The sequence below is a fragment of the Canis lupus genome, chromosome 24 (assembly GCF_003254725.2).
Source record: "Canis lupus dingo isolate Sandy chromosome 24, ASM325472v2, whole genome shotgun sequence".
NCBI lineage: Eukaryota > Metazoa > Chordata > Mammalia > Carnivora > Canidae > Canis > Canis lupus.
In genome coordinates, this window is record NC_064266.1 from 30,244,059 (window position 1) to 30,265,974 (window position 21,916).

Sequence of the window (21,916 nt, forward strand, 5' to 3'; positions counted from 1 at the left end):
ACAAATGAAGTGTCCCATGGTGGAAGGAACTCCTTGGAACAGAAGTGAGGTCCCTGTCATAGTAAGCAGAACTGGACATCAGTTTTTGGGAGAGGACTGGCATGGCTCTAGAATGAGCCTCTGGATCAGAAACCATTTTTCCCTTGGCCAGCTCTGAGTCAGAAAGTCATGACCTGAGATGTTCAGGTGCTTCCTTCAGCTGCTGCAGCCTGGGGCAGGGCATCTTCTACTACATGGGGTAATCATCTTCCAAGGGGGAAAGAATGTCCCCTTGCCCCCATTCTTGAGCACCTTGGAAGTCTAAGTATCCCAACCCAAACTCCTACGTCCTCCATGTTCCCCAGGGTCACCTCTGACTAGATTCAGCTTACATCTTCAACCTGGTTCCTAAATTGAGCCCATCCCTCATATTCCAAATATAAGGTAAACATTATTTAATGGGTCTAAATGCACCTCCTCCCTACTTGCCCTGTCTCACAGTTTCTGTTTTAACTATACCGATGAAACTTCATTGTTATGGCAGAAAAGGCAGAAATCCTGGTCTTCTTGTTCAATGCGGAACAATTTTAGAGAAGCTTATACTCACTGGTATCTAGCCTAGGCTTCAGTTTATCTGAGAATAGATTCTTGCTTAGCATTTTCTCATTACCTATCCCACTTCCCTCTGTCATTTATAGATTTCTTCCAAGAGCCCTCCCTTAATACCTTACATGCACCCAAATCCCTGCCTCAGGTTCTGCTTCTAGGGAATCTGTCTTAAGAGAGCTTCCTTTTGCCTTTATCTGCTCATGGATAAACTCCACTTCCCCACTAGGGTTGTATTCACATTCTAATGCCTCTAAGTCTCCAGCCACTGTTAATCACAGACGACCTCTCACTGAGGAGCAAGGTAAATATGAATGTGAATCTGGGCAGGGCCAACAAGTCCCTCACCAATGAAAAAGACTACCTTCAAGGCTTTTGAGGGGAGCTTGTTCTGATCCTAGAATTATCCCTTCTACTAGCAAATACCAAACTCCCACCCCACAGTCCCTTAGCTGTACCTTCAATTTGTGGTTCTATAAATAAACAGTGCCTCCTGGTGATATGTGAATCTATCCATTAAATACTCTCTAAATACAGAGGCCTTGGCTCTTTAGGGGCTTTGGGCCAGGGGTGTGGCTCCTCTCACAGTCTGAGGTCCTTAGTCAGCCTCCCAAATCCTACCCTTGATCCAGGTCCAGTGCAATTTCCAATGTTAAATGAGAAGGGGTGATGATGGACAAGGAAACACAAAGTCTCTTAGACTATATGGGTCCCAGAGAAGCAGAGCTCCAGAACATGGAACGTACCTGCCATTACTACCAGACAGAGCCTTTGGTACTATTGTTACTTTAGTCTCCATTCTGTACCTTTCACTTCTTTTTGGAAGCACTGATCACAATCATAACTCTACTATTATCTATTAAAATCATTTATGTAAGGTCTGTTTCCTCACGACACTGTGAGATCCTTAAATTTTTTTTTTTAATTTTTATTTATTTATGATAGTCACAGAGAGAGAGAGAGAGGCAGAGGGAGAAGCAGGCTCCATGCACTGGGAGCCCGACGTGGGATTCGATCCCGGGTCTCCAGGATCGCGCCCTGGGCCAAAGGCAGGCGCCAAACCGCTGCGCCACCCAGGGATCCCTTTTTTTTAAATTTTTTTTTTTTTTAATTTTTACACTGTGAGATCCTTGAGGACAGGAACCACACGTGCTGGTTCACCATAAAACCATAGCTCCTTCCAAAGTGTCCAGCTCACAGATGCTGGGTGAGCTGACTCTACAAAGGAAATAACTTTCATCGACAATAATTTCATCCAAAATGCTTTGTAGTGAATACAACACTTATACATTTATTGTACCATCTGATCCTCCAACAAATTGGATGGTGGAGGTCTTCCTATGTTGGATCTGGCTTGTACCATCTTGCTGGAGCCTATTGTTAAACATTGACTTTTTTGCAAGCTGGTTTTAAATCCTTGGTAGCTCGATATTGGACATGGTGGGGATAGTTTATCCTGGAAATCAATAAAGCCTATAAATAAGGGGTTTTCTTTTCTTTTTACAAAGATTGGGTTTATCATCAAACTGCTGTTAAAAAATGTTCTGTAAATGAATAGATGGGCATAACTTTAAATATGGTGCCTCTGAGTCTCAGGAAGAAGAAGTGAGGCTTTCAAGATCTCTGACCCTTGCTACAGTGAGATGCTGGCTTCAAATGCATTTACTCATTCTAGCAGGCATTTTTCAAGTGCCAACGATGTGCCAGAAACTTCCTGCCATGGCAAAATGTGATGAGGAAATTAATAGTTAAGACCAAAGAGCCCCTCATCAGAGATCCTCTCAATCAGCACTGCTGATGCCTGCCCCAGTAGATGAGACCTGCACAGGCCCCAGAAACATGACTGGATTGAGACCTGATGCTCCCCCATCATGTGGGGCCTGAAAAGTCCTACTGTCACAGACCTAGCCATCAGGTGCAGATAGCCCACTGTGTTTACCCTCTGCCCGGGGCTCTTTCCACAGAACCTGCAGCTCCTTTGCCAAAGCAACTTCCCTCGGCTTCTCAAGGGAACAACAGTCAAATATAGACCCAGCCCACCATTAAGCCCCCTCTAACAGGGCTGGTTCCTGCTCCTTGCATACCCTTAAGCCTACTGAGATTATACCATGAATAACGAGTAGTCAGAGGCTCCCATAGAAACCACAAGGATACTACCCCTAATTGCATGGGTCCTGCTACAGGTTGAACTATGCATCCATCCCCCAATTCCTATGTTGAAGTCACAACCCCCAGTATTTCAGAATGGAACATTATTTGGTAATAGGGTTGGTAGATTTAATTAGTTAACTTAGGACAAGGTCAAACTAGAGTAGGAGGGGCTCCTAATCTAATAGTACCAGTGTCCCTATGAAAAAGGGAAAATGTCAACACTGGATGCCTACAGGGAGAATGCCATGTGAAGATGAAAACCAAGTAACATCAAAGATTGTCAGCAGCTGGGGAAGAGGCATGGGTCAGATCCTTCCCCCACAGACCTCAAAGGAACCAACCCTATTGATAACCTTGACCTTAGGCTTCTAGCCTCTAGAACTGTGAGACAAGAAATTTTGTGGTTAAGCCATTCAGCTGGTGGCACTTTGGTACAGCAGCCACAGAATACTAATCCAGGTCTCTTGCTTTGCAACCCTCCATACTGGGCAGCACTACTTTAGAGTTTGGGTGACTAACAGGGATGTTACAGACAGACAAGGGTTAGAGCCCCATGCTGGAACTAGGTGTGGAATCTAACAGAAGAGGCACTGCACTCAGGGACAGGTCAGAATGGCGCTGCCTGAGTGCTGGGGGCTGTTACATCCTGTGTGGGAACCCTCCAGTTCTGCGGGACTCACATAGTGGACTACGGACATCATCTGGAATCACCAGGGTCAGGGACAAAACACCAGCCAGTTGATTCATCACCAGAGTGGTGGCCTCAAGCTTACACATGTGATCACACTCCAGAGGCTGGATGCCCACTGTCAGACCCGGAAGGCAGGTGCCATGATGACAGGGAGGTGGAAGTGCTTGGAGGGACCTGGGTGGCCAGTGGAATATGCCACTGGCACTTTACATACTGCCGATGCCTGCGGGATTCCCAGTATCTTATTTTCCTTTGTTAAAAGGAAAAGTGTTTTTGGCAAACCCACAAAGTGAGAAATTTGATTCAGGAAAGAGATGGGTCAAATATGGATTTCTGCCTTAGATCCTTGATAGAGTCCTCATAAGCAGTGCATGGAATTAGGGAGGGTTTGCCTTTAATCAACTCTGGATGCTCCCGGGCTAATTTGAGATACAGAGAAGATACTAACCAAATACAGGTCTCCTTTCCTTTGCCTTTTCTCAGCTTTTTTTTTTCTTTTTTTTTTTCAATAAGTATCCTCTTATCTGAGGTAGTGCTGAGACGGCTAACTCCCTGGACTCTGTGAGTCTGGCATTCTGCATTGTCCAGCTTTCTGTCCCATTCTAGGTGCTTCTAGAACTCTGTCCCTCCAGGCTAACATGACAGCCCTTGCAGATCTGGAAAGTGAGTGTGTCAATCTACCTCTGACTCACTGCTGCCTGGCTGGGGCTTTGCCAGCTAGCTGCAAATTCACATTCATTCACTTGTTCTCATCCTTCCAAACACCTACATGCTCTGTGGGCACACACTCCACTAAGGAAGACTGTATCCTAAAGGTCAAACAGGAGGAGAGATCTTTATGCTATGAAGAGGTATGAGTTCTCTTCTCTAGCTCTTTAAAGACTACTGCAATTCTCCTTCAGAGAAGCAATGCAGCTCTGGAGAAGCATGGCATGGTGAGCCTCTATATTTGTAAAATCACCAGGGGAGTAAACTTTTAAGTATTCTCTCAAAAAGTCTCCCCATGTACCTATTGCCCATCCAACCCTGTGTTCCTAATGTCCAACTTGGAACATAAGATCTAACAAGGTACCCTTTGTGCGGGGGGTTTATATCCCAGAGGGTGTCCCTAGAATTCCACACCCCTGTGGAGGGGAGAGGAATCACATCAACCCCTCCCTTATCTAGAAGTCAAAAGCTGGAGGGGAGCCACGGAGCACCATCATAGTGGGTGAAGGAGGTCTCCCTAGAAGTTTCTTTCTTTCCCTGACTGCCCCTTTAAGCAGGACACTGCAGACACTCAGCTGTCCTACTTGCAGTCTGGAGCTCCAGTGCTATGCTATTGATGTTCTTCCTTCTGGATTATCTGTTTTCCTCAGTGGGAAAGTCTGCCAAGGCCTGTGATTTGTGCCACATTTGTTTGCAGACCATCAATTCTCTTTGCCTCACAAAGAGCATTTTATCTCTTTCTGTCCAGTAGCCTGAGTTCCTGAGAGTGAACAAGTGAGGGACACACTGGCCTCTCATGACATGTGAAATCAGAGTGAGTTCTTATCATGGTGAGTCCTTACTGCTTCTGTCTTCTCCCTCCTGTATCATCTTCCCTCTTCTGCCTACACATTGAGCTGGTTTTCTTCAAAGTTATGAAAGTCACGAGTGATAGGTTTTGGTGTATATTTTGTCAAATAACATAGATATTCTCCTCCTTCTCCCCCTCTCTCCCCACTCCTTCATCTCTTCTTTTTTCCCTACTCATGTGTGCATTTTCCTCGTATGAGTGTGCATATGCATATATGTTCACATATACACACTGGGGTCATCATCTTTGTTCATGGTTTATGTCTATGATTATATGCCTACTTATATTCATAATTGTCATCTCTGTGGAAGCATCCTATATAACTATCTGGGCTGTCGATAAATGCAGGGAACAATAGAATTGTCCAATTTTGGTGTGTTTATGTGGAGACAATGGCTGTTAAAAATATCCATTCTATAACAAAAAAGATAAACCTGATTTCTAGCCATTCAACCTTGTAATAGGTTAAATGATAACAAACCATTCATTGATTTTTTTTTAAAAAGTAATAAACAGAAACATGTACCAATTGAAAGGGCCAGGCAATTCAATTATAATTAGGAAAACAAAAAGTGATGAGCCTGAACAATGCTGCCTTAGGTTTTGGGATAAGTATTGAAAATGCCAACTACATAACAATGCAGTGTTTGTTTTCTCATTATTAAAGGCACCAAAACTATCACCTCATTTGTGAAAGCCAAACTTAGTTGAAAAAAAGTACAAAACTTGGAAGATAGATCTGATAGACATACTTAAAAAAATACCCACATAAACACAGACCCAAATATAATGAAAATATATAGCAGAAGAATGAGTAAAAATTTATATCCACCCCCCTATTGATTAAATGTACCAGTCCATTCATCCAACCATCTGTCCGTCCATCCATCCATCCATCCATCCATCCACTGATTCAACAAATATGTTTTGAGCTCTTACTATGCTTTAGGCACTGTGCTATTAATATACACTATATATATTAATACCTAGATGTAAATGACTCCAATGAAAATAACAATTCCTTCTTTTATTTTTAGTAATTGTTGGCTCAACTTTCCCTGTGTAGCTACAAGGAGAAATGCTTAAACAGCTGAAGACAGACAAGGACATGCCAACATACCTTTTGTAGCCAGGCGAACGCAGTTGATTTTGGTCTCCTGTGAACAACAGAAATGAGGTTCCAGTTAATTAGTTGCAGGTTTGATTGTTATATATAAAAAATACATATATTTTTAGTTATAATCTTAAATCTGTCCTTTTCATTTCTTCTCCCACTGGAATCACCTTTTAATTCTATTTCTTTTTTTTTTTTTCAAGCTAGATACATACTTGGCTCCTTTCACTTCCTGGCTGCCATCACCTCATGAGCTTCTTTTCCAGACAGAACCACTTCTAAACATATCAGATGCTGCTACTACCTAGCACAAGACAACTTTAACAATGACACAGAGTGAGTACACTATGGCATGAGTTAGTTGATGGCCCCAAGAGCATCCCTGGGAAACTATAAGTAAATAATCTATCTATTGGTACAGCCTGAAACAGACGCTTGGCAACAGTCCAGTCAATATGAACGTGTAAGAATCAAACTGCAAAGTTCATGTTCAAAAAGTCACTTTGGCCCTGAGATCTTTGATGAACCTCACAGGTTTCATGGATAATGTTGTGTGTGTATGTTTGCACAGCAATAAAATCTTTGCCAGGTGAACTATCTAGTTCTTGTTGCCTGTTCCCCAAGAGGACAAAATCCATAAACTTGTGATGTTACTGGGCATGTAGTTGAGGTACAGAAGAGTGTGCTTAGGAGAATCATTTTAGCCTGCTTTATTGGGATCATCTCCCTGGAGGCTCTAGAACCAGTTGAAAATTCCAGTTGACTAAGCTATACCCTCAGCAGTAGTCTGAATCTAGTGAAGCAATGAAAATAAAGGGCAAATAATGCAAGTGTGTGTGTCTCAAGAATCATATGTGTCTTGCTACTGTGCACTCATAAGAAATCAATCCATATTGAAGGCACTTGTGTTAGGTCTTTGAGGGTTCCTGGACCCAATTCTATTAGCTGTGTGAGGGGTTCTTCCCCTTCTACAGCACCAAACAATCCTCTAGATACCAGCAGGGTATCTAAGAATTCAACTCAGTTCTGATACTGTCTACCTGGAAATGGCATCAGATTCCACAGGTTAAGGGTTCAGTTCTATAAGACTGTCTTCTACTCTCCATTTCAGATGCCAGGTACAAGCATAGTTACCTATTCTTCTAACCTACTAGCTACAGATGCTAAGTTCCAATGACCTCTTCCTTAGGCTCAATTAGTTTGCTACAGTAGCTCACAGACTCAGAGGAATATATTACCAGATCACCAGTTTATTGTAAAAGGATGTAACTCAAGAATAGCCAGATGGAAGAGATGCATAGGGTGAGGTATGTGGGGAGGGGTGGAGCATCTCTATGCCTTTTCCAGAAGGCTATCCTCTCCAATCTCCATGTGGTCACCTACCCAGAAGCTTTCTAAACCCAGTCCTTCTGGATTTTTATGGAGCCTTCCCTGCATAGTCATTATGGACTAAGTCATTGGTTATTGGCTGATCCAACCTCCAGCTCCTCACATTTCCCCAGAAGTCCAGTAGGCTGGGTGTTGGATAGGACTGTGAGACTAAAAGTTCCAACCCTCTAATCAGAAGTTGATCCTCCTGGCAACAGTTACTTCCTTGGGTGAGGTCCAAAAGTCACCCTCATTAACATTACAAATGACACCTTTATTGCTACTGACACTTAGGAAATTCATCTGAATGACCAAAAATGTATTTCTTCTAAGAAATCACAATACTACATCAATAGTACAGGGTTATAAGAAGTATAAAACTCATGAACTTCATTTCAGTGGCCATAAACAGTAAAGGCATACTTCCCACTCAAACTAATATGGCCAGTGTAGGTGCATGAATGGGTCTGAAATGGGGTAGTGGTAGTGGTTGGGGGATACTCTAACCACTATAGTCACTTAGAGACCAAAGCTGGTACCTCCATTTTTAAATATTTTTAATTTTTAAATTAAAACAATGTTATTTAAATTCCATTTAGTTAACATATAGAGTATTATTAATTTTAGGGCCAGAATTTAGTGATTCCTCAGTTGCATATAACACCTAGTGCTCATTATATCAAGTGCCCTCCTTAATGCCCATCACCCAATTATCTCATCCTCCCCACCTACTTCCCTTCCAGCAACCCTAAGTTTGTTTCCCACAGTTAAGAGTCCCTTATGGTTTGCCTGTTTCCATCTTATTTTTCCTTCCCTTCCCCTCTGTTCATCTGTTTTGTTTCTTAAATTCCATATATGAGTGAAATCATATGGTATTTGTTTTTCTCTGACTTATTTCACTTAGCATAATACTCTCTAGTTCCATCCACGTCACTGCAAATGGCAAGATTTCATTCTTTTTGATGGGTAATATTCCATTCTTTATCTAGTCATCTGTTTTTTTTTTTCTTAATCTAGTCATCTGTTGATGAACATCTGGGCTCTCTCCATATTTTGGCTACTGTGGACATTTCTACTATAAACATTGGGGTACATGTACCCCTTTGAATCACTGTTTTTGTATCCTTTGGATAAAAGCCTAGTAATCCAAGTGCCGGGTCATAGGTAGTTCTATATTTAACTTTATGAGAAACATCCAAACTGTTTTTCCAGAGTGGCTGTACCAGTTTGCATTACCACCAATAGTGTAAGAGGGTTCCCCTTTCTCTGCAAGCCTGACAACATCTGTTGTTTCCTGAATTGTTCATTTTAGCCATTCTGACTGGTGCGAGGTGGTATCTCATTTTGGTTTTGATTTGTATTTCCCTGATGACGAGTGATATTGAGCATTTTTTCATCCTGTTAGCCATTTGTATGTCTTCTTCAGAGAAATGTCTGCTCGTGTCTACCTCCATTTTAACACAAGGCTTCACTGTTCATTGAGGCAGGAGGAAAAAAATGCTGGAGTTTGGCAACTCATAATTAAATGCTTTGTATCAAAAGTTACACTCACTTTACTCAAGTTTCATTGGCTAGAACCAGTCATACGGCCATGCCCAACTTAAGTGAGATAGAGAAATGGAGTCCTCTGTGCACCCAGAAGTAGAGAAGAAATGGTAATGTCTACAGCAGAGTCTATTTTCTCTAGGCATACCTCTAATGCTAGAAACTGTATCTTCAAATAAACTCAAGTATGACTCCCCAGTGGTCTTGATTCTGTTCCTCAAACCAAAGAAAGTCTGCCCTGGCTTGTATACAAAAGATATCTGGATATTGAAAGATGGTTCTCATGTCCATTAACATTCTTCTTCTTCAACAATTCCTCAGATGACTAAAGTTCAAATCCTTTGAACCAATATTGCTATTCATTCTGGGACACCCTCCAGTTTTGTCTCTCTTAACAAGAAGGGTCTAGAGTAGGAAGCAGCAGTCAACTTTCAGTTTTGTCAATATATGATTATCTAGATTATAACGATTTTCTATTTTCCTTAGTTATACTGAGCTTCTATTAACATAGCCAACATCTCACTTTTTCATTGATCATGGTGAATGTGCCATCATCAACCTTCCCCCACCAAAAAAAAAAAAAAAAAAAAAAAAATATTGTGCCTGCTTCTACATATAAAAATGTGGTTGCATTTCTGGAATCCAAGTTCAGAGTCATATACTGATCTCCCTGTTGACTTCCATCTTCATTGATCTGATTGCTATAGTCTGCCATTATATTCTCTACCATTTACAAGTTTTTGAACATATTTTTCCTATAATTTTATCCAGATCGTTAATATAAGTTATAACCTGGAAAATGCCATTGATAAAGCTATGTGACATGTTCTAGAATCTGCCTTCTGGGTTGGCATTCATTGCTCATCAGAATTTTTGTTCGTTATCTAACTACTCACCTCCTCAACTGCTTATGCGCTTGGATCCTACTTCTGTGTCTTTCCACCAAAATAGCTTGAGAATACAGTCAAACTCACTTCAGACACTCAGACTCTAACTACTGCATTTCCCTAATCTATCAGCCAAGAACTCTCTCAAAGAAAGAAGATTGGGTTGCTGTGACTTTCTCTTTAGGACAAGTGCTTCCTTTCCTTTCTTTTTTTAATGCTGAAAGAACTCTCTTTCAAAATAAACAATTGCTTTATTAAAAAACTGGAAAATGCAGAAATGTTAAAAGAGTATCATACATTATGATTCAAATATATGAAGTATTCATTTGAGGTGTTCATGTGATATTTCAAGTATGCTATATTTCAAGAAAAAGGTTTTTTAAACAGAAAGAGGTAATAATAATTAAAAAGGTTTTTTAAACAGAAAGAGGGAATAATTATGAATAAAAAGCATAAAAATAAAGTAGAATTTTCTAAATGTGATGCCAAAGAAGCCTCAGTCACAAATGAGGTAAAACTTGAAAATAATAAAGGTGGGCCAATTAATTTTTTTGTTTTCATGTTTGGAAAAAGAGCAGATGTCAAACTCCTTTTGGCTTCCATTTCTGTTCTCTGACTTAAAGGGTCAGTGAGCTGAAGCCAAGATGATTACAGAGAGTATGAGACTCTGAGGACTAAAGGTGTTTTGTACATGGCTGTGCGGCACCACAATGACCATCATTAAGAAACCATGGCGAGTGGGAGCCATGACACTAAGGATGGTCAGAACGATCACCAACTTTATATTAATACAATGAAAAAGGATTTTTGCAAGAACAGTATTAGGAAATTTGCCAATTATGTACAAGATTATCACACACAGCAATGGGCAAGAGTTTGGTGAGGCTTTCACTGCTGGGGGTAATTTGTAAATATGTATCTAGACTTCAATGAGAATCAATCTAATCTTCTCACATCTAAGAATCTATGCTCAGGACACCTCGGTGGCTCAGTTGGTTAAGCATGTGACTTTTGGTTTCTGCTCAGGTCATGATCTCATTCATGAGTCATAGGATCAAGCCCCATGTTAGGCTCTGCGCTCAGCAGGGAGTCTGCTTGGGATTCTTTCTCTCTCTCTCTCTCTCTCTCTCTCTCTCCCTCTCTCCCTGCCCCTCCCCTGCTTGTGTGCACATGCATGCATGTTCTCTTTCTCTCTAATAAATAAATCTTTAAAAATAAAAATAAATCTTTAAAAAAGGATTTCTTCTCAGGGAATAATCTGAAATGTAGAAGAAGGTTTATATTCAAAGATGTAGGTTCCAGTGTTCTTTATGCAAGTGAAAGTACAGAGCAACATAACCCTACAGGCATGGTAAAGAAAGTTGTGGTCTATCCACATGGTGGAATATTATGAAGCTAACAAAAATGATTGTGAGGGCCACATAATAACATGGAATTGTACACATAAGAAAATATTAAATGAATAGGGCAAAGTATAATTTTTACTACAACAAACATGCAAAAATAAGCGTCTAAAAATAACTCATAAAGGAAATACCCTAAATCGTAAGAGTTACTACATGGTTCATCTGAAGTGTAACATACGTAGAGACAAGTATACTAACCCTAACTACAGTTTTCCAAGTTTCTCACAAAGTAAGCACCCACCTGGGAGCAGCACCCCATGTGAAAATACCAAACATTATCAGCACTTCCGAAATATCCTTCATGTACTCTCTGGGTCACTTCATCCTTGCAATGGTGAACACTAACCTGCCTTCATTTTTAAAGTATTTTATTTATTTAATTATTTAAGAGAGAGAGGGGGAGAGAGAGAGGGGGAATGAGCTGGGGGCAGGGAGATGCAGAGCAAGAGAGACAAGTAGACTCCATGCTGAGCATGGAGGCTGACATGGGGCTTGATCCACAGGACCCTGAGATCACTACCTGAACCCAAACCAAGAGTCAGATGCCTAACTGACTGAGCCACCCAGGTGCCCCAACACTAACCTGCTTTGTATGATAGTGTTCTCTCTCTCTCTTTTTTTAGAAGATTTATTTTATTTATTTGAGAGAGAGAGAGTGAGCAAGTGCACTCATGGAGGAGAGAGGGAGAAGAAGCGGGAGAAAGAAATACAAGTGGACTCCACACTGAATGTGGAGCCCAATGAGGGGCTTGATCTCACAACCCTGTTATCAGACCTGACCCAAAAGCAGGAGTGAGATGTTCAACTGACTATGCCACACAGGCACCCTGGGAATGTTCTCTTTAAAATTTGTTACATTAAAGGGAATCTGGGGAGCTGCAATGGTTTTTTTCTACTGCCTTCTCTCCCTCATTGGGTCATTTGTAAGAACTCTCTGAGAATCATCTTCCTTTCCACAATTGCATGCATTAAAATGAGCCATTTCCAACACCACCTTGTCTACCCCACATCTATTAAAAGCTGCATTCTATAATCTGGAGTGCATGTCTCATTATGCTTAACTCTCCCTGGCTCTCAAAAACATGATGTTGACATGTCTGCTCTCTCCCAAGTTCCTGACACCTTTAATTCCATAACCAATTTGTCTTTGTTGTCTAGAATTAGATACAAAGTAATAAAGTCCTAAGTCACTCTCTTGACCTTCTGCATGACTGAGCTGTTAGCAAGCAAGTCAGGAACATGCTAGATATTCTGCATCTCAACATATGGGAAGTCTGGCCAGTGCACATATACCCAAAGTCCCCAATTAATTCAGTAAACAGGAAATGAACGCTTTCTTTGTGCCAAGATTATATAAAGCTTTGGGAAAAGGAGAAACATTTGGTGTATTTTCTGTACTATCTCCATTAATTACATCCCACTTCTAAGTCTGTAATATATTCTGGGACAGTACAATATAATTTCATTTCCCCATCATCTTAACTTCCCTCATATCCTACTCCATACTTCAGATTTATAAATCTGGATACAGATATGTATCACTTTGGGAAAGAATATAATGTCCTAACTTTTGTGATTCTTTTAAGACCTACTTCTATTCAATCTCTGCCAGTGCTGGGCAATATTGAGCAAGTCACTATCATTCTATACAGCTCAATTTCCCCATCAATCAAATAACTGAGAAAAGGATGGAAAAGCCCAATTTGGTAGAATGGGCAGGGCATTCTAAGGTTGCATCAAGTCTCAAAATATGGAGTCTAATTTCAGCTACAGGCAGTACTCCTGCTCTCAGTGTTCTGTTCTCTTGACACCACTTCATATCACCATATTCCACCCAGCAACACATAATTTAAAAAAATCTATTATCTACCTCACTTCTCAGAATGCCATACAACTATACCTACTTACTAGTAATGGCCTCCATTTCAAGACTAGATCAAGTCTAACCCATCCATTTATTCTTTATCATCTACTGAAATACCAGGATGTCTCTTTAAGTCAGAGACTTACACCGTAGTGTCCAAAGCATCAGGCATTTCAGTAGCTACTGCTTACCATCCAGATCAGCTTAGGTTAAGTCATACTGCCACCTTGACCAAAAAACTCTAGGTACCTGGGTAGTGCATACAATTCTTATTCTACTGCCCCATTAGGTCATCTTATGTAATAGGCTGGGGAATTAGCCCTGATCCCATTTTCCAAATAATTTCCCCAATTACCCTAACTCATGCCTTTGTCTTCTCTAAGACCGAGCCACCCCAGTAAATACAATGGGAGTTATTTAGCCCTGAAGCTATAGTCTAGTTTGCTGAGTTGATTTAACTCCTCCCTTAATATTCCTCTAAGTCTTGTCTGGGGGCTCCAACTGCCCACTTAACCCTTTATTCATTTATTAATTTGGTCAATCAAGCAGTAGATATTTACTGATATGATCATTTTTAATTCTACTGATGATTACTGAACAATAACTATGTGCCAGGCATTGCGCTGTGTACAAGTGCTGCAGCATGAGCAAAACAGACATGGCCCATGTCCTTATGGAGCATGTGCACATTATTTTCCAATATTTGTGACAAACATTAGATACCATTCTCATAAATAAGTGTTTAATAATAAGTTGCAATAAACACTATGAGGAGGAATTACTAGGTGCTATGTATGTGTGAGAAGATGACATGAGGTGTGGATGGGAAGGAAGATGATACATTGCCTTGCGCAAAGACCATTTAACCTGTGACCTGGAAGATCAAAAGTGTGTACTGGACTCAGGAACAGATGTGAAAAGACCCTGAAGTGAGAAAACTCAGGACAACTGGGTGGCTCAGTGGTTAAGTGTCTGTCTTCAGCTCAGGGCGTGATCCTGGAGTCCCAGGATCAAGTGCCACATCAGGCTCCCTGCATGGAGCCTGCTTCTCCCGCTGCATATATACGTCTCTGCCTTTCTCCTTCTCTGTGTCTCTCATGAATAAATACATAAATAATCTTTAAAAAGTGAGTTTGTGTATCAAAAATTGGATTCAAATATTTTTTTAAAAAAGAAAAAACTCATGGTGTAGTTGAAGATGTAAAGAAGTCTGAAATGGTTACATCATAATGAATTACTTGGTGAATGATATGAGATGAAGCTAGAAACAATAGCCTGGTAGAGTCTTTTAGACTGTAGAATTTCAGTCTCTATTTTAAGAACAACAGGAAGCCATCAAAGAGTGATAAGCAGGAACAATAAGGTTTTCAGATTTATATATATATATTTTTAAATGTAGAGACTGTTATATAGAGAACAGACTTAGGTACAGGATAAACTAGTCAGTAGGAAGAGTGTGGTGGTATAGTCTAGCCTAGAGATGGTGGTGGCCAAGACAGTGGCTGCAGAGATCCTGTCTCCCCTTCCCCATCCTAAGAAGGCATATTTTAGCTCTGCCTGACCCTAGAGACCTCTCATCACCTCACCTCACCCCATGCTTATGAATCAGTATTGACTTCTGGTACTGATACCTACTGGGTCCTCACTCTAGCCTCCCTGTACCCCAATTCTCCTTGTCTCTTCCAAAAATCCACAAGGTATACAACCTTAGCATAATTAAAATACAGAGAATCTTCAAAACTTCATAATCCCTGTTAGTAGAAAATAATAAGCATCACAACTGAATGAAATATTTCTATGGTTTTTAGCATAAGCTTTTTTTGGACAGCAAGGGCTATAAAGAAAAGCAACTTGATAGAGAAGAGAGGTAAGCCAGCAGAGGGTATAAGATTGATCTAAATTGATCTCTAGCAATACCAAGTTCATATGTAGGAAAAATCTGAAAATGTATGAAAATGCTGTTAGATTAAGATAATGAGTAAGTAGAACAGAATTGGAGGGACACAATAATTCAAGGTGGCAACCTTAAAAAGGTATCGCTTATCAGGGAAAATAAGGTAAAAAGATGGGGAAAGTGGCTTTGGGAGATTGGATGAGGAAAAGAGAAGAGGCAGGAGGAATTTTAAGATGCTGTAATTCAAAAGAGAACAACAACAGCAACAAGATGTCCAAGAACACATAGTCACTCATTCCCCATTATATACAAAACTTAGTCATCCTTTCAAAATCTGTACTTCACTACTCTACCAGAATACTGCATGTTTAAACTAGAAATCTTGTAAGCCACCACAAGTCTACATTATGAATACAAGAAAGGAGCCAAATACAACTATTACATGAAGAAAATGGAAGATAAAAATCAAAACATAGCAAGTGATGAAAATCCACCCCCTCAAATAAAACAAAACCAATCACATGCCAGACGAAAATTGTAGCCAACATTACAAATTGAATTAAATTTCCTCAAACAGCTTTGAATTAGAAATGTGAAGATTAAAAACTAAAATGTCTTAAAAAATCAGTAAAAAAAGAAAAAAATAAAAGAGAGTTGATAGAACTCAGGAAAATAGGAAAAAAGGTAAAGACACTTCAGAAATGAAGTTTAAATAATAAGGTGTCCATAGGAAAGTTTTAATAAGGAGCACTAAAGAAAGGGAAAAACAACCAAGGGCAAGAAAATGAAATAAAGAATAAAATAGCAAGGGTCAGTAAAAAAAGGTGACTTAAAGACAAAGAAGATCCAATATATGTATACTTGAAATCCCTGAGAAGACAGATTGAACACTGGATAGGCAAATATTTAGAACAATAATCCAAGGAAAATTTCTGGAATTAAAAGATAACCTGAGCCTACATATTGAAAGGACCTTAACTCATGAAAGATCTATTCCAAGATCCTAATAAAACAACTTTACTTAAAAAAAAAAAAAAGAAAAACGTCCTCAAGGACTCCAGGCAAAGAAATCAAATAATTCACAAGGGCAAGAGATGCCATGAGATATCTCCAAGGCAGCATACAAGGTCAGGAAATATGAGGCAACATTTCAAAGAAACTCAAAGAAAGAAATTATGAATCAAGGATTTTATAACTAGCCAGGTGTCTTTTGAAATATCAGAGCTATAGAAAAATAATTTTCAACATTCAATAACATTATGCAAAGTGAAATAAGCCAGACATAGAAAGACAAATACTGTGTGATTTCCCCTTTATGTGGAATCTTAAAAAGTTGAAATCATAAAAGTAGAAAGAGAAATGATGGTTGTAAGGGACTGGAGAACAGGGGAGATAGGAAAATGGTGGCCCAAGATTTATGGAGGATTCATAAGTCTGGAGACTGTAAATATTCTATTTTATAATTGAAATTTGCTAAAATAGTAGATCTTAGCTGTTCTTACACAATGTGAGGTGATGAGTATGCTAATTATCTCAATTGTGGTAATCATTTAACAATGTACATGTCTCTCAAAATATCACATTGTATACCTTAAGTATATACCACTTTTATTTGTTAATTATATTTTAACAATTCTGGGAAGAAATGATGACAAACCATGAACATGAAAAGTTAGCTGCAAAAAGAGGATTGAAAGTTACAAAAGTAACTACCAGAAAAAAAAAAGTACAAATCTTTCTGAATATCAAGAGATACTTTAGCACAAAAGAGTAGACAAAAACATATAAATTATGATAGAAAGAATGAGTGATAGAGAGTTGAGACCAAACATGTCAGTCATGTCAACAATGTGAATAGGTTTAACTCACATAATTAAAATGAAAAAGATTTCAAATTGTCTCATAAAACAAGACCAACTATCTGCTATATATAAAGGTCATGCCTAAAACAAAGTGATTCAGAAAGGCAACAATAAAGGAATGAGAGAAATTAGGCAAATGAAAAAAAAACCCTAGCAGTAATAGCAATCTTGATACCAGACAGATGAGAATACAATTTAAAAAGCATTAAATATAACAAAGGACACTTTTTAATGCTGAAACCCACATTTAATGAAAAAATACAACAGGTATGAATATCTATGCACCAAAACCACAATAATCACCTTTACAAAGTAGAAATTCTAAGAGATGCAAGAATAATAGACTATTGTCGGTATAAGACAGATCAAGTGGGTAAGAAAAGATAGGCATGGACCTAGAAAAACTAAAATAATTAGGCAGACTGAGCGGATATGTTTCAAACCCTACAGCCTGATAATAGAAAACTTCTCTTCATGATCTTATGAAACATTCACAAAAATTGACCATATTTTAGCTAATTAATAAAGTATCACTATGTTCCATAAAGTAGAATTATTATCAATATTCTATTATTAAATGTAATAAAATTAGAAATTATTAAGAATATTAAAAAACCAAACAGGTCATTCCACCTCAAAAGCTCCAAAATAATCTCTTTTGACTCACTCCTGAGTGAACAGGGTAATAAAATATAATGAAAACTCTACAGGTCAGAATGCATGAAAAATACGTAGAGCAGCCATTCAATGAAAGAATGAAAAAAATTAACTAAATTCCCACCACAGGGGGAGGAGCAAGATGGCGGAAGAGTAGGGTCCCCAAATCACCTGTCTCCACCAAATTACCTAGAAAACCTTCCAATCATCCTGAAAATCTATGAATTCGGCCTGAGAATTAAAGAGAGACCAGCTGGAATGCTACAGTGAGAAGAGTTCGCGCTTCTATCAAGGTAGGAAGACGGGGAAAAAGAAATAAAGGAACAAAGGCCTCCGAGGGGGAGGGGCCCGCGAGGAGCCGGGCTGAGGCCGGGGCGAGTGTCCCCAGGACAGGAGAGCCCCGTCCTGGAGACGCAGGAGCTGCACCGACCTTCCCGGGCGGAAAGGGGCTCGCGGGGAGTTGGAGCAGGACCGACCTTCCCGGGCGGAAAGGGGCTCCCAGGCAGTTGGAGCAGGACCCAGGAGGGCGGGGATGCCCTCGGGCTCCCCGGGACAGTAACAGACACCTGCGCCCCGGGGGAGAGTGCGCCGAGCTCCCTAAGGGCTGCAGCGCGCACCGCGGGACCCGGCGGGACCCGGAGCAGCTCGGGGGGGGCTCAGGGGCGGCTCCGCGGAGGGGGCTGCGCGGCCCGGGAGCAGCTCGGAGGGGCTCGGGCAGAGGAAGAGGCTCCGTGCGGAGGGGGCTGCGCGGTTCCAGGAGCAGCTCGGAGGGGCTCGGGCGGCGGCTCCGCGGAGGGGGCTGCGGGGCAGGAGCGCGAATCCAACAGCGCAGGCTCCGGAGCACAGGGCGCCGGGACACAGCCCAGGATCCCGCCTCCCCCCGGGACAGGCAGAGGCCGGGAGGGCCCAGGACAGCAAGGAAGCTCCTGCCCCGAGCTGAGCAGATCAGCGGCCCCGCCCCGGAGCCCCCAGGCCCTGCAGACGGAGTTCCTGCCGGAGCTGAATCCAGGTTTCCAGAGCTGCCCCGCCACTGGGGCTGTTGCTCCTGCGGCCTCACGGGGTAAACACCCCCCACTGAGCCCTGCACCAGGCAGGGGCACAGCAGCTCCCCCAACTGCTAACACCTGAAAACCAGCACAGCAGGCCCCTCCCCCAGAACACCAGCTAGACGGACAACTTCCAGGAGAAGCCAAGGGACTTAAAGTACACAGAATCAGAAGATACTCCCCGGTGGTTCTTTTCTTTCTTCTTTTTTTTTTGTTTTTTGTTTTTTGTTTTTTGTTTTGTTTTGTTTTGCTTTTTGATTTGTTTCCTTCCCCCACCCCCTTTTTTTTCTCCTTTCTTTTTCTTTCTCTTTTTCTTCTCCTTTTTATTTTCGTTTTTTTTCTTCCCTTTTTTTCTCTTTCTCTTTTCTTTCCTTCTTTCTCTCCTCTCTTTTTCTCTTTTTCCCAATACAACTTGCTTTTGGCCACTCTGCACTGAGCAAAATGACTAGAAGGAAAACCTCACCTCAAAAGAAAGAATCAGAAACAGTCCTCTCTCCCACAGAGTTACAAAATCTGGATTACAATTCAATGTCAGAAAGCCAATTCAGAAGCACTATTATACAGCTACTGGTGGCTCTAGAAAAAAGTATAAAGGACTAAAGAGACTTCATGACTGCAGAATTTAGAGCTAATCAGGCAGAAATTAAAAATCAATTGAATGAGATGCAATCCAAACTAGAAGTCCTAACGACGAGGGTTAACGAGGTGGAAGAACGAGTGAGTGACATAGAAGACAAGTTGATAGCAAAGAGGGAAACTGAGGAAAAAAGAGACAAACAATTAAAAGACCATGAGGATAGATTAAGGGAAATAAACGACAGCCTGAGAAAGAAAAACCTACGTTTAATTGGGGTTCCCGAGGGCGCCGAAAGGGACAGAGGGCCAGAATATGTATTTGAACAAATTCTAGCTGAAAACTTTCCTAATCTGTGAAGGAAAACAGGCATTCAGATCCAGGAAATAGAGAGATCCCCCCCTAAAATCAATAAAAACCGTTCAACACCTCGACATTTAATAGTGAAGCTTGCAAATTCCAAAGATAAAGAGAAGATCCTTAAAGCAGCAAGAGACAAGAAATCCCTGACTTTTATGGGGAGGAGTATTAGGGTAACAGCAGACCTCTCCACAGAGACCTGGCAGGCCAGAAAGGGCTGGCAGGATATATTCAGGGTCCTAAATGAAAAGAACATGCAACCAAGAATACTTTATCCAGCAAGGCTCTCATTCAAAATGGAAGGAGAGATAAAGAGCTTCCAAGACAGGCAGCAACTAAAAGAATATGTGACCTCCAAACCAGCTCTGCAAGAAATTTTAAGGGGGACTCTTAAAATTCCCCTTTAAGAAGTTCAGTGGAACAGTCCACAAAAACAAGGACTGAATAGATATCATGATGACACTAAACTCATATCTCTCAATAGTAACTCTGAATATGAACGGGCTTAATGACCCCATCAAAAGGCGCAGGGTTTCAGACTGGATAAAAAAGCAGGACGCATCTATTTGCTGTCTACAAGAGACTCATTTTAGACAGAAGGACACCTACAGCCTGAAAATAAAAGGTTGGAGAACCATTTACCATTCGAATGGTCCTCAAAAGAAAGCAGGGGTAGCCATCCTTATATCAGATAAACTAAAATTTACCCCAAAGACTGTAGTGAGAGATGAAGAGGGACACTATATCATACTTAAAGGATCTATTCAACAAGAGGACTTAACAATCCTCAATATATATGCCCCGAATGTGGGAGCTGCCAAATATATCAATTATTAACCAAAGTGAAGAAATACTTAGATAATAATACACTTATACTTGGTGACTTCAATCTAGCTCTTTCTATACTCGATAGGTCTTCTAAGCACAACATCTCCAAAGAAACGAGAGCTTTAAATGATACACTGGACCAGATGGATTTCACAGATATCTACAGAACTTTACATCCAAACTCAACTGAATACACATTCTTCTCAAGCGCACATGGAACTTTCTCCAGAATAGACCACATATTGGGTCACAAATCGGGTCTGAACCGATACCAAAAGATTGGGATTGTCCCCTGCATATTCTCAGACCATAATGCCTTGAAATTAGAACTAAATCACAACAAGAAGTTTGGAAGGACCTCAAACACGTGGAGGTTAAGGACCATCCTGCTAAAAGATAAAAGGGTCAACCAGGAAATTAAGGAAGAATTAAAAAGATTCATGGAAACTAATGAGAATGAAGATACAACCGTTCAAAATCTTTGGGATGCAGCAAAAGCAGTCCTAAGGGGGAAATACATCGCAATACAAGCATCCATTCAAAAAATGGAAAGAACTCAAATACAAAAGCTAACCTTACACATAAAGGAGCTAGAGAAAAAACAGCAAATAGATCCTACACCCAAGAGAAGAAGGGAGTTAATAAAGATTCGAGCAGAACTCAACGAAATCGAGACCAGAAGAACTGTGGAACAGATCAACAAAACCAGGAGTTGGTTCTTTGAAAGAATTAACAAGATAGATAAACCATTAGCCAGCCTTATTAAAAAGAAGAGAGAGAAGACTCAAATTAATAAAATCATGAATGAGAAAGGAGAGATCACTACCAACACCAAGGAAATACAAACGATTTTAAAAACATAGTATGAACAGCTATACGCCAATAAATTAGGCAATCTAGAAGAAATGGACGCATTCCTGGAAAGCCACAAACAACCAAAACTGGAACAGGAAGAAATAGAAAACCTGAACAGGCCAATAACCAGGGAGGAAATTGAAGCAGTCATCAAAAACCTCCCAAGACACAAGAGTCCAGGGCCAGATGGCTTCCCAGGGGAATTTTATCAAACGTTTAAAGAAGAAACCATACCTATTCTCCTAAAGCTGTTTGGAAAGATAGAAAGAGATGGAGTACTTCCAAATTCGTTCTATGAGGCCAGCATCACCTTAATTCCAAAACCAGACAAAGACCCCACCAAAAAGGAGAATTACAGACCAATATCCCTGATGAACATGGATGCAAAAATTCTCAACAAGATACTGGCCAATAGGATCCAACAGTACGTTAAAAAAATTATTCACCATGACCAAGTAGGATTTATCCCTGGGACACAAGGCTGGTTCAACACCTGTAAAACAATCAATGTGATTCATCATATCAGCAAGAGAAAAACCAAGAACCATATGATCCTCTCATTGGATGCAGAGAAAGCATTTGACAAAATACAGCATCCATTCCTGATCAAAACTCTTCAGAGTGTAGGGATAGAGGGAACATTCCTCAACATCTTAAAAGCCATCTATGAA

At 40.5% G+C, this 21,916-nt stretch overlaps 1 protein-coding gene and 1 long non-coding RNA gene across 14 annotated transcripts in view; one reads left to right on the top strand and one right to left on the bottom strand.

Moving 5' to 3' along the window:
- Nucleotides 1-21,916, bottom strand: part of PTPRT (protein tyrosine phosphatase receptor type T) — a 1,044,320-nt gene that overhangs the window by 207,048 nt on the left and 815,356 nt on the right. For all 13 annotated transcript variants that reach the window (XM_035705859.2, XM_049100205.1, XM_049100203.1 and 10 more), the window contains exon 13: nt 6,106-6,142. In XM_035705859.2, the coding sequence (XP_035561752.2) occupies nt 6,106-6,142 (37 nt within the window). The remainder of the gene's footprint in view (nt 1-6,105; nt 6,143-21,916) is intronic.
- Nucleotides 4,840-6,439, top strand: LOC118352233 (uncharacterized). The gene is made up of 3 exons (XR_004809051.2): nt 4,840-4,965; nt 6,023-6,183; nt 6,307-6,439. It is a non-coding gene; the product is annotated as an uncharacterized LOC118352233 (long non-coding RNA).